Source organism: Simochromis diagramma, unplaced genomic scaffold, assembly GCF_900408965.1.
Source record: "Simochromis diagramma unplaced genomic scaffold, fSimDia1.1 OVJJ01000302.1, whole genome shotgun sequence".
In the NCBI taxonomy this organism is placed as follows: Eukaryota; Metazoa; Chordata; class Actinopteri; order Cichliformes; family Cichlidae; genus Simochromis; species Simochromis diagramma.
Window position 1 is genome coordinate 5,817,269 of NW_024386792.1, and position 13,487 is coordinate 5,830,755.

The 13,487-nt window shown below is 38.1% G+C and overlaps 1 protein-coding gene across 2 annotated transcripts; it reads right to left on the reverse strand.

Annotated features, from left to right (window-relative positions):
- Positions 1-609: 609 nt before the first annotated feature.
- sgms2a (sphingomyelin synthase 2a) lies at positions 610-13,237 on the reverse strand. Of its 2 annotated transcripts, none has more exons than XM_040024021.1 (6): positions 12,982-13,237; positions 6,851-7,354; positions 6,085-6,202; positions 3,796-3,949; positions 2,637-2,803; positions 610-1,325 (listed from the first exon to the last, which is right to left on the reverse strand). In XM_040024021.1, exons 2-6 carry the CDS (start codon positions 7,297-7,299, stop codon positions 1,140-1,142), a joined length of 1,074 nt encoding a protein of 357 aa, XP_039879955.1. In that variant the 5' UTR covers positions 7,300-7,354; positions 12,982-13,237; the 3' UTR covers positions 610-1,139. The 2 variants fall into 2 exon arrangements, with proteins under 2 accessions (XP_039879955.1, XP_039879954.1); XM_040024020.1 differs by having other exon boundaries at positions 12,978-13,236.
- Between the last annotated feature and the right edge of the window lie 250 nt (positions 13,238-13,487).

The following is a 13,487-nucleotide window of genomic DNA, read 5'->3' on the forward strand; positions in this document are numbered from 1 at the left end:
GCGGTCATTGGCCTTTAGAGCCATTAATTCTGTCTTCCAGGTTTGGAAGTGGCACAATTCTCGGTTTTATCCATTTTCAGGCTTTATTTTTTTTTTTTTTTTACTTAAAAAAAAGAAAAAATACTTTTTCACTTTTTTGACCAGTAAATCAAATGTATACAAAGAGCTGCGCTGTCAACACTTATATACAAGGCATCTAGAAAGTAGCTCCGGATAGTCTCATATTTCAGCCATATGCCATAGTGAGTTCAATTCATTTTCCACCTCAAGATTCTACACACACTACCTCATCATGAAAAGTAAAAGAAGGAATTCTTGTAATTCAAATTTATTAAAAAAATTATAATTTAAACAATAAAAACACAACATGTACTTAAGTATTCGCAGCCTTTGTCTGACAGTAAAAATTTTATTTCTTTTTAATTTTTCATCAGTCAGAAAGTTGAACTTCAAATTTTTCATGTTTGCAAAAGCAAGAGAGTTTTTGTTTTTAATGTGGATTTGATTTAATTTTCATGTGCCCAGAGGAAGTATTTTCTGTTAACCTGGAGTTTTTAAACAATCTCCTCTGATGAAGTGTTCAGTGAAATAAAAGCAACACTCTTATGCTTTGGTAAGGGTACATTTTAATACAAAGTTACAATGATAAGACTACAGCTGGGATACACAGTCAATGCTACTTAAATTAATACAAAATTAATAATAATAGAGAAACCCCCCCCAAATATACCTAGACCAATAATGGCAGCTTTGGTACACCTATAGACATTTAACAAACTAAGGCACCTTGTGACTTGAGCACATTAATATCACAATGAGAGAAACCCTGACAAAATGTACATATAAATGAAATACTGCAACAAAACTGCAAGTAGGCATCATAAAACTGTCCATTTATCAAAAGAAATTGACCAGGAGCAAAATCAACTTTATCATTTACGGAAAAAAAAGAACAACTTACAGGACTTGAACTTATAAATAAATCACAGTGACAACAAACAGAGATGGTATGATTATCTTCTTAGACATACGTATCTACACATTTGGTATCAATGTTTCTGCCCAGTAGGCAAGACTTTGATGAATGAATACCACCTCGGTGGATTATCGAGCAACACTGCTGCCATATCCAGGTCATATTACTCCTCTCGTGTGCTCTGTACCATGGAGTACTTCTTACAGGGATTCTTCAGGCAGGAAGGAGGCCAGGCTATGGGCCAACTGTATGAACACGGCACTGCGGTCTGGACGTTCCTCTCCAAGAAGTTAAAGAGTGGGTTCCACCAGGTGTTGGTGAGGTAGTTATTGGGTGAGCACTTCAGGGTCTGAAAAGAAGACCGAAAAAAAAGTTCACATTAGAGTAATATCATTATGTCACCCAAATGTCTGTGACAGAAGATTGTCTGATGTCTATGAAGCCCGTTTCCGCCACAAAAAAAAAAGGATCCATAACTCAAAATTTCGAGTTACTTTCTCGAAATGTTGAGTTATTTTCTCAAAATTTCGACTTATTAACTCGAAATTTCAAGTTATTAACTCAAAATTTTGAGAAAAGTAACTTGAAATTTCCAGTTAGCGCTGCCAATCAGTAATCTACGTGGATGACGTCATTTGTTACCCAGAAGCTGAAGCCCTCAGGTACAAATGCTACAGCTAAGCTAAGTATTACATCCAGTCATGAATGAACAGATTGCTGAGTATTTTCAGCGTGGCTTCAAAAATGATGAAATCCTTGTGTTATTAGCTGAATCACATGGCGTTACTATCAGCAAACGTACTCGCGAAAGCGCCAATTTGTTGCGATCCGGTTTTGAGTCCGTGTTACTCTGCGCCATATGCTTCCGTGTAACAAGAAAGTGACCTCATTCACGTAGATTACTGATTGGCAGAGCTTACTTGAAATTTCAAGAAAATAACTTAAAATTTCAAGAAAATAACTCGAAATATCGAGTTATGGATACTTGTTTTTTTTTTGTTTTTTTAGTGGCGGAAACGGGCTTCCATAGATGTCTTTAAGATTGTTGGGGGTTGAGTGTGAGTTCAAACGAGAAATATTAGAATAAACTTCGAAACAAGAAATCAGCAGATAGATTTTTTTCCAAGTCTCTACTATTGTTGAAGAATTATAAAATAACAAGGGATTTTTTAAAGGCTGCCCTTCAGAATAAAAATGTTTGATTTGTGTAACTCGGATTGCTCCATATATATATATATATATATATATATATATATATATATATATATATATATATATATATATATATATATATATATATAAAATAAATGAAGGACCTGAAGGGAGAAAGCATAATGCTTAAGCCAAACAACAACAATAAATTGTGGTCAGTGTGCCAAGCATATTAATCAATTCCATCAACAGTGCTTAAAATTTGTCCATTAGAGGGTGTAATGTATCATTGTAATGGTGCAATGACATAGAATTACACCCAGATGCTTTTGACACAGTTTAAAAATACTTGAGGAATTGTAAGCATATATAATAATATAGATCATTTCCTATAAACAAAAGCAGTAATAACTAATAGCTCCCCACTGCCCCCCACAACAAAGTGGACCCAGTGCCATTAGGAAAACAGTCCTCCATGCTTGAGGAGTCCTGTGTCTTTTGATCAAACCTGTAAGTTAGCCATGGTGTGGTACCACCAGAACAGACGGGAGGTGATAAAATATGCCACAACCACATCCACACTGTAGTGCTCATGAGCCACCAAGATGCACACCACGCCCACAGCACTCAGGAGCCAGCAAACGAGATGGTACCACCAAAAGGACCGCGGCGAGTCTTTCGGGGGAAGCAGCAAAGACAAGATTGCTGTCAGTATTTATTTGTAAAATGTTGTTTTTTCAATTTACTGAAGTCTTATCAAAGATAATGTAGGAAAACATTAGAGAGCCAAGGGTGATGGATAGTATTCGGTTAAAAAGATCTCTCATATTCCGTGAATTTAAAGCAATTAACTTGGGAGAAGCTTTTGTTTTCCTCCCACCAAAGAACATCTTTGCTTCATTTTGCAAGGCTGAATTAACATCATCACACCACAAAGATACAGCATGTTGCATATTTTGCTTACAGTAGAATGAAATAACGGGCCTTTATCACCATATTATCATACACATCCAGAGCCTGAAGAGAGATTACTATTCAGAATAATATACTGAGATGGATGACATGGTAGCTTTTTGTTCATTAGGAAGCAAATTGCAATGGACAAATGCCAATATACCACTGTTTACATCTAGTATACTGTTGCACCTCCTCACTAATGTCTTTGAATGTAATGATGTTGATCTGCTCTTGCAAAGTGCTGAAAAGTATGGTTGCAGTTTTTTCTTGTGACTTTAATATCAGAACAGCTTTTCATTGTCCTGCTAAAATTATGACTTTATTTATTTTGCTTCCATAAGTAAAATCTTAGTAACAGTAAAAACTAAGACACATGCTATTTTGAAACATTTGACTCCCCCCCCCCTTTTTTTTTTGGCTAAACACATTTTTATCGACCTTTAGTTACCAATACAGTACATATCCAGAAATACACGGCTTTAAAATAAAACATATACTGATTGTTTTTGTGGTCAAACTTTTTAATAAAACACTAAAGCAAGCAACAAATCAGCAACTGTCAGTTATATGTAGCCTGTTAGCTCCTGCTAAGAAAGCGCTCTATTTCATAAAAACTGAATGAGTCCAATGTAGTTCATGTATTATTCACAGAGAAATCCCATAAATTCTCCCACACACGGAAGCAAACAAGCATTACTTTGAGTACTTACACTCCTTAATGAACAAATAGGTGAGCGTGAGCATCACAGTGTGCCCACTGTAAAGAAAGTCTCCACACAGGAGATGGGAGTTTGTAATGGAAAGCCCTCCACCTGAAATCAGCCGCAGGACTCGTTGAATTTTCGCATGGGAGTCTCCGTGAAGCTGATGATGTAACGAGAGGGATAAACACGGGATCAGAGGTAATATTGAGACAGAGGAATTATTTTCACTAGAGAATAAATGTGAAATGGAAAAATAAGCTAATCTTCACATTTGAGAATCTAGAAAAAGAGAGTTATTATTAGTATTAATATATGTTCACCATTCACTATGTTAGGTACACATGTTCAATTACTCATTAACACCCATGTTTAATCTTCTAATCAAATAGAGGCAACCCAGTGCATTTAGACATGTAGACATGATTAAGACAACCTGCTGAAGTTCAAACTGAGCATCAGAATAGCGAAGAAAGGTGATTAAATGATATGGTTGATAGGACCAAATGGCATGGTCTGAGTATTTTAGAAATTGCTGACCCACTGGAACTTTTCAACACAACTATCTATAGGATTTTTTTTGAAAATGCCTTGTTGATGCAAGGGGTCAGAGGAGAATGACCAGACTGCTTCTAGCTAATAGTAACTTAAATAACTGCCTTCTACAACCAAAGGACTGCAAATGAGCATCTCCGAATGCGCTACAACTTCATTGGCTACTGCACTAAAGACCATTGTTCTCGTAGTGCTGTAGATCATCCTGTTCGTAACAACAGGAAACGGAGACTACGGAAGATTGGAAAAATCTAGCCTGGTCTGCAAGTCTAAATTTCTCAGACAGTTAGTTCAGAATTTGGCGTTTAAACTGATCTCTTGAACGTGATAGTGAGTTCACTACACTCAACCATGCTCCACAGTCACCAGATCTCAATCCAGCAGAGTACCTTTGGGATGTGGTGGGACACAAGATTCACAAATCTGCAGCATCTGTGTGAGGTTATCTAGTCCATGTGGATGAAAAATTGTGAGAAATGTTTCCAGTTGAATATGTGCCTCGAAGAGCTAAGCCTGTTCTAAAGGCAAAACAGGGTCCAACCTGATCCTAGCTAGGTGTACCCAACAAAGTTAACAATGAGAGTATATTTTCTGATAGATAAAATATTGGATAAATTCTCCAAAACCAACCCGCGAACGAAACGGCTCTTAGAGCTGACTCTTTGAAGTGAACGACGCGAGCCGTGGGTTTTTTTTTTTTCCTTCTCTCACCCTCTCTCTCGCACTTTTTTCCCCCACTTCACTCCGCACGCGAGCCTTGTGCTTTGCGCTGGGAAGAGGGTCAGAGGGACGGTAGTTACACTCGCAGTAGCACAGGAACAGAGCCGGAGGGAGAGAGAGCCAGGGACAACAATGTCACATTAGAAAGGTATAGTAATCATCCACAACTATTTTCAGTTGCAGATGATAAAGGATTCAGAAAGTTTATTCATGCAGGCCCATATGACAGAGAATATGCATGCTCTTTTTGTTTTCACATTTTAATTTATATTTAATTGTGTTGTGGTTTGCAGTGTTTTGTGTTGTTTCACTTTAAATTTGTTTAAAAGGAAAAAGCTGAAAATGTAAATAGTTAAAAGTTGAAATGTAAAAAGTTGGTTTTTATATTATGTGATATATTTATTACATTTTATGTGGAGTGAATAAATAGAAGTATATTTACGGTGGCCCCTAGAGACAAAGCACGTACAAACTCCAAAACACGTAAAAACTCCAAAACACATAAAAACTCCAAAGCACGTACAAACTCCAAAACACGCAAAAAACACAACAGAAGTGCTCCAGGATGCTAGGCGCAGTGTTGAGCTTTTGTTACCTAGTGGCTACACAAGCCAGGAAGTACCAACAACCACACCTAAATAAATGTAAATGTAAATTAGATTTTTCTGTTAGACCTGCTGCTCAAATTATGCAGGATGTTTCCCTTCCTAAAGACAGCTGACAGCTTTGACCCTCAATCCACAACATTCCCAATTCTTAGGAAAAGAACAACTACTAAATTGTCTAACCTGCAAACCTTTTTGCAGTATCCAACCAAAACGACTGCCAGGAGCAGATGTTTTTGTTCAGACACTAATGCACTTCAGTATTGTTGATGTCTCAAGGCAATAAAAACCTAAAATGACTTCTTTATTTTATAGCTGCTTTTCCAGAGTGGCTGTGCAAGACAACTAGTCCCAGAGTGCATCAGAGTGCACAGGCGAGAAATGACGAGTAACACTCTGATGCTTGCATGCTTCTTACCTTCGGAGCGCAGGTCATGTGCATGCCAGGTACAGGCAAGGTGGTAATATACATAGTGACACAGCGGTACAAATACAGGGTGCCAATGAGGAAGAAGAACCGTCTACACGCTATTGACCTACAAGAAGAGAGTGTGACACAGAGGTATAAATGATGGCGTCTGCCTGATACGTACAGTTTTTACAGTCACTGGTATTAATTGTGAAAAGGTAAACTTATTTGATAAAAAATGAAAAATCTATCAAAGTATACAAAATGCTAATGACTGGAGGCAATTTAACTCCGTATGATCAGTCAACGCATCAACTATGATAGCTCCTGTTCAGCCAATTGAACTGAGGTTAAGCCGTGACGGTAAAATTTGTGATTTTACTTGCACTGTCAATTTAATTATGTCTTAGTTCCCACAAGTAATTTCATGTAGAAGACAACATGATGTAAATTCATCATTTTTCAGCTGCATTAAAATGATTATAGCCTGGTACTTAGCCTGTACTCAGTTTTAAATCACAAAGACTGCTTTCTAAATGAACAGCCATACAAGAGGAAACTCCAGTGTTGAAACGGCCGGAAAATGATTTTGATTTGATCAGAAGGCTCAGTAATCTGATGAACTTCCTGAGTTCATCACACATGCAGACGTGCAGATCACTGACAAGTTTCAAGGGTTGGTTATCACATACAGTATACACAGCAATCGTGAACAAATTGAAAAGAGAAAACAACTAAAAGAAAACAACATACAGGTAATGCTGTTGGTTCTTACTTGTATCTAAAGAAGAACAGCTGTATCAACCAAATGGTCAGCAGCACCATCCCATTGATCTCTGTTACTGTAAATGCCCACTTGACTCTGTCAACATAGTCAAAGAACTTATCAGGGAGGGGCGGGCTGTTTTCTTTGGGTGGAACCCTCTCGTGGACCACTGTGATTACAACTGTTGTCAGGACCAAATTAAAACCAGCATAAAAGAAAGCGATTATTGTCTTCCACCACTCCATAGGCAGACGATTGACCTTGGACTCCGGCAGGGAGATCTTCACGTAATCATTATGCCTGCCTATGCCTTTCCGAAAGCTCCTCTTTGTATCCTCTCCACCCGCTGCATGGACGGGGCAAGTTTTACCGCCGTTGGGCACCGCGGCACCCTCCATTCCTGGGTTCGTATTATCAGCGGCTGAGTCTCTCGCATCCACGAGCTCCTGTGATGCCATGGGTGCCTGCACTGTCCATGCACAGACAATGTGGCTCTGGGCTGAGGCTTTATAGCTGTGATGAGAGAAAACAAAAGGATTACACTGACAAGCGGTTAGGTTTGGAAAGCGTGTGCAACTGTCATTTGTACAAGACAGAAAAGTACAAACAAGTAACGAGAGCTGGAAAACACTCGGGTTTACGTTTATTTTTGCTCTTCCTTATTTTAGGAGTAATCAATGAAGACGTGAATGTTTTATTGACACAAAGTCTTGGATTCCACTGGATAAAACGTCCATTTTAATCTTGAAAAGCTATTTTGGAGTTTGCGACACAAAGCCAAATGTGGTTGTATGAGTTAATGCTGCGAGTTATACTTTCCATTTATTGGACATTCACCAGAAGCACTCGGGCAGTTTTCTGTTTGGACATTCAATCATCCTTTTTTTTTTAGTACTTCTAAAGTCTTTCCATTACACTGCTGTAGATTTTTTTTTTCTCAGCGAGCAACTGCTATGGTCATTCCAGTCAGTGTATGGCCAAACATTACCTTGTTGTTTGCAAAACTGGAGAAGAGTTAGTGAAGTGTTTGTTGTTGGGCTATTTTCACTTAATGACTGTGAGAGTACACTACAGCACTGATCATTTTCATCCTTTGACATCCAAAAGGTAACAGCTCCTTTAATGGACGTGGAGGTTATTGCAATCAGCCCTGAAATGCATCACAATAAAAGTCATCTGGGATACATACATGATGTTATGTTTACTTAGAAACCTATCAGTAGGATAAAACATGGGATAGAAATAGAGCGTGGCTGGATACAGGAGGCCTACCCAAAGTATCAGTTTCCTCAGATCAATTTTGAGGAAAACATTACTGCTGGAGAGAAAGCATTAGAGCAGAATGCCCTCTGACTAACCCACACAGGATTCAGTCTGTGTTATGTAACTGATGGAGGTCTGAAGAACACAAAGTCTAACAGGCTTTAATGGTTTATAATAAAGGGTTATAGTGGGATTTAACAGTTGGAGGTTGGGGGGACCCTAAATTCTGGTGTTGCTGTGCAGCACAAATAAGTCACATAAAAATCTGTATTATGAGCTCCACTAGATTTGTGATCTTCATGGACAGGCTTTGGTCAGCTCACCTGCTACTGGTGATTCTAAGCTTTACTTCTCTTTGTGGATTTAGCCAAATGGATGCTGCTCTATAAAAGCAGATGTTACCTGACCTATCACAGCTGCTTTCCAGCCCCTAGCTGGTGTAAAGCTAGCATAAATGTGGAATTTGGCAAGTCTCAGTAAAGAACATCATCTGCTTACATTCAAAGGATTAAAGTCCCGCTAGAAGTAAGCTCTATTAAAACAAAGCATCCAAATTGAAAGTTTAAACACAGCTATTCACTTACAGCTAAATTTACTGTCATTTCAGTGGTTAACTGGAACGTAAAACAGCATGTCTTGAAAAAACTTTCACCCTCTGGAAGTCATATTTTTCCACCATCTTTGGTTCTTAAAAAATGATCCCATATATTTCAGCTTGGAATTCTTTCAGTTCCGCCTCTTTCTCCCTCACAATATTTCGGCTGCTACCCAGGACCTAAGATAGCAGCGTCCACAAATACAAGAGTCCAGAGTCCATCACAGTTATGCAAACTACCGAGTTTAGTCTGTGGTCATCGTCCTGGATTAACATTAAATGTGTTTTTAATCATTTAACGGCATTTTTCACTTTTAAATAACCAAGTCACATTAGCGACACGCGATGTATGAATTCACCGCCTGATTGAAGCCAGAATGTCAAAGACACTGACTCATCTGGCTCACGATCTGTCACACTTCACATGATATTGTAATGTGTGAAGTACAGAAAGGAAGTTATAAGTTTCATTGTCTTTGGCTGGTTGTACTGCACAAACTAATGATGATTAAAAGTTGCTGAGAGGTCAAGGAGACTCGATCATCGCTCCTGCGGATGGGTAAACTATATTGAACTTTACATGTAAAGTTAATTATCCACAGTAGTACTATAATTTCCCCCAATCAGTCATTACCTCCCTTGTCCTCTCTTTCTTGCATTTATTTTCTAAGTAAAGTGAGCTCTACCTTTAGCCTGTCTGGTAATATTCACTAAACACTGCACTAAAAATAACCTGCAACTTAAAATGTAGACTCTGGACAAGGTCAACACGAGAAAGCAAACATTATAAGACCATCGTAATGTTAGTGACAAGGCTTTATGTATCTTTTGGTTTGGTATAATGCAAGACGTGATTCACTGTATCATTTAGAGGCAGTGTGGTTGAGCACAAACCCTAAGGAACCATTCATTCATTCTGGTTTAAAGCAGTCTCAGGTGTCAATAAACAACAATGTAAACACATATTAAATGCTGTTGTTATTGTTATTTGTTTGCTTGTTATGAGAATGAAAGGGGGGGGGGGGGGTTATCTGTGACACGTGTTTTTATGTGGTTTTCTGTTTCCTAGACGATTGCACTATATACACTGCACACGGGTGTCAGCGGACCCGTTTTCCTGTCCCCTTCCCTCCCCAGTGTGCCAAGGACAGTATTTTCCCACTGGCCAGAGAGCACCAGAACACTCATGGGATGGGTGGTGATGGAAACCTGGCATCAAAAAACTATTCCACATGGTCACAAGCCATGATGGATAACTTGGCCGCCAGTACTCACCCAAGCTATTTCAAGACAAGTCACTCAGTTGCCTCAAAGGCTGTATTTTACTCCAGGGGAACCAGGCTTTCAACTCCATTTTGGGCCCGTCATAATGATATGCTTGCCTTGCTGTCCAATCATTTCTGTCTGTGCATCATGTAGCTAGCCTTCATTAAAGGAAAGCGGCGGCCCTGCCTTGTAGGAAGGGACGAGACCAGGGAGTTAACTTTATGTTATGAAGTTACTAAAACCAGCTAGGCTTCTCTGTGTTCAGAAGTAAAGCATTTCTGGAGTTTTAGCTTTACTGTTTCGGGACATAAACACAAAAATGTGTTAAAGAAGTATCTCATATAGTTGAGATTTTGTAATAATCTGTGTGTAGTAGTAATCTATGATAAAAAAGAAATGTCCAGATAGGCTTGCAATGATGGGAAAAAAGCTAATCATTCACATGGGGGTATCTACAGCAAACTCTACATATTTTATTTGTTTTTATTTTTATACCAGTTTCCCTTGCTGATGAAACTCCCAAGGTATTTGCTGATGTATAATGGCAACAAAAACAACAATAATAACACTGCAACAATAATTAATATTAATATAAGTTAGTACTGGTAGCTGGAATAGCAATAATTCATTGCTCTTTAAAAAGAGTAGAAATACTACAGACTCAGAGTAAAAATTCAATACTGGAAGTAAAAGAAATACTGCCTTCAACATCATGCCTAGATAAAACAAGATAAATATTATGAGCAAACTGAATTAATGTTTAAATGCTAGCTCTTTAAGTATTTACTCACTCTCATATCTCAAGTCTTTGCTGTTCCAGATAAATGGTCCCAAATTGTTAATTATTAATATTAATATTTATCTGATTGTAAGTACTGATGCATTAATGGGTAACTGGGCTTCTTCAGCCTCAGAAGTACCTGTGCCCCCAAACAAACTCGCTTTGCAACGGTCAATATACAAATTCATAATGTGTGAAGTAACAAAATGTGTAACATAAACTCTTATTAGCTAAATTAATTTAACTAAAAATAATAAAGTAAAAACAACTGAGTTCTCTGTTGCTGAAATGTGTAACATCAAGTAAGAGAGAATAAGTAAAGTAAATATCAAATGGGTTCAGATAGGGTAGATAGACACCCTCTCTACTTCTTAAACTAGCCTTAAAAAAGTCTTGACAAAGTTTAGAGTTTAGTCTGGATCAGGTGACCCTGAACCATCCCTTAGTTGTGCTCTTACAGGGTAAGACTGCTGGAGGACTTCCAATGATGTGCTGAACATTTCTTCTCCTCTTTTTTCTCTCTTCCCCCTCAGCCTGTCACAGCAGATTGCTGCACCTCTCTGAGTTTGCTTCTGCTAAAAAGGAGTTCTTCCTCCCCACCATTGCTGACTGCTTACTCACAGGGGAATGTAGGGATTTTACTTTATAGTACAAAAAACTTTAAGATGACTGTTGTTGGGAAGTAAGAGAAATACAATCAAAATGAAGGGAAAATGAAAGTTTGTAAAAATGTAAGAAAGCTTCTTTAGAATAAACGATGTTATTGTAAACTATTAGTTATTAACAACATGTACATATCTATCTATCTATCTATCTATCTATATATATATACATATACATATAAAGATATAGATATATATGTGTGTGTATGAAATGAGCTGGAGACAATGCACTTTGATCATATACTGGCAGTAGTTTAATTAACTATATTATTCTTGTGTCTTCCTTTGTAACCAGTAAACATTAGATGTGGGAATCACCAGAGACCCAACGCTACAGTATTTAATATTTACAATACTTCACTCATGATATCTTATTACTGCCATTTGTTTTTAAATTTTGCAATATGCGGAGCATAGCAATAACCTATATTGTGATTTATCACCTTTTGTTAACTGCAAATAACGTCCTTAAAGCTAAGCTTTGACAGTATTTACTTTATCCAATAAGATAAATATTGTGATACTATGCTGTATCTCTCTCCCTGACTCCTAGTAAACATGGTATCCCAATAATGTTAATCACAGAGCAAATGTTTGAAACATTTCTGTCCTGTAATAGATCTCACGACTACTAAACAGCACTAGTTTAACATCTCAGTTTGCTCACCGAGAAACGTAAGTATTAATTTCTTACTAACAGAACAAGCCATTGTTGTTTTACTTCTGGTATAACACATCCTATTCCACAGAGCACATGTAAAAATAGCCTCAGAGTACTTTTCTGGCTTGCCTGACCACATTTGGGGTGGATACTGGCAGTAATGTCAGGTTTGGGACTGAGTGTCTCCCAAGCTTCCCATATATATAAGAGGGTGGCAGTCTGTCACATGTGATGTGTGCGGCACAGCTGGTTTTTGAAGTTTACTTTTGGGGTGTAGCACAGTGGCCCCACACACAGTTTGAAACACTAGGTTAAAACACAAGGCTACTGGGTGGGGCAACAGGTCATTACACGTCCTGTAATTAAGCCTTGTCGTTTCAAATCAAAGCTAATGCAACTTGGAACAGAGAAGTGAATTATTAAAAATAGAATTAAAGCAAGGCCAAGGGTGCAAGGAGGCCAAAACTACTTTGTATACTTCAAAAATAGGCCGCCTAATTTGCATTGTGTGGACTTGGTTTTTTCACTGCAGCCTATGTCACCTGATGTTTCATCGTCATATAAAAACGGATCCTTCCAGCTTATGCAAAACGATCTACGGAAAATAACTTTTTGCATTAATATATGCAAATAAATGAAATCTATACTATATACAACATCAGAGACAGTCCACGTACGTTTACTAGGAGTCATACCTACAGTACATTTCTAAAGCTGTAAACAAGAAAAAGGGGAAAAGTTAAATGTCATCACTAAAGCAATATTCATTTATTCCAACACCACATAGCTTGTTAACATCACAATTACTGTAGCCTTTTAAACACATCTAAGACAGCATATAGGCTAACGATGAGAATGCGATCTCTCTGTATTTAGATTCACATGTTGCACAGTTCATAGCATCATACCTGCCTTGCTCGGGCCTCTTCCCGGAGTTGCAGTTCCTTAAATCCCCGTTGCTGTCTGCTCGCCGCTCCTCTCGGTCTGGTCTGTTACATTACGCCACAGAGCCGCTCGCTTTTGAGGGAGCGCTCCTCCCTGATGCTGCGCGTATTTCTCACACTGATTTAGCCTCAGTAAGCAGCTTCCTGCCCAGCATCCCCTTCAAATCACACCAGCAGTCCTGTAATCAGCGTACGCACCACCCTGTAGCTGATTGCAACTGCAAATAGCTGTTCTATTTTTATTAAGTTTACCTTTTTAATTACAAACCCCTCTTTTTTTCCAGTTGCCAGCGCTGTTATTTGTATAATTACACACATGACCAGGTTGGTAATAATAACCTACAGATTTTATTTTATTTTTTTTAAACATAAATATTTGAAATGACTCCTCGAAAACATCTATTTACTTTTATTTATTTATTTTTACAGCGGTTTTTTAAATGTATTTTCACACTTGCAGGTTGCGGATCAGTT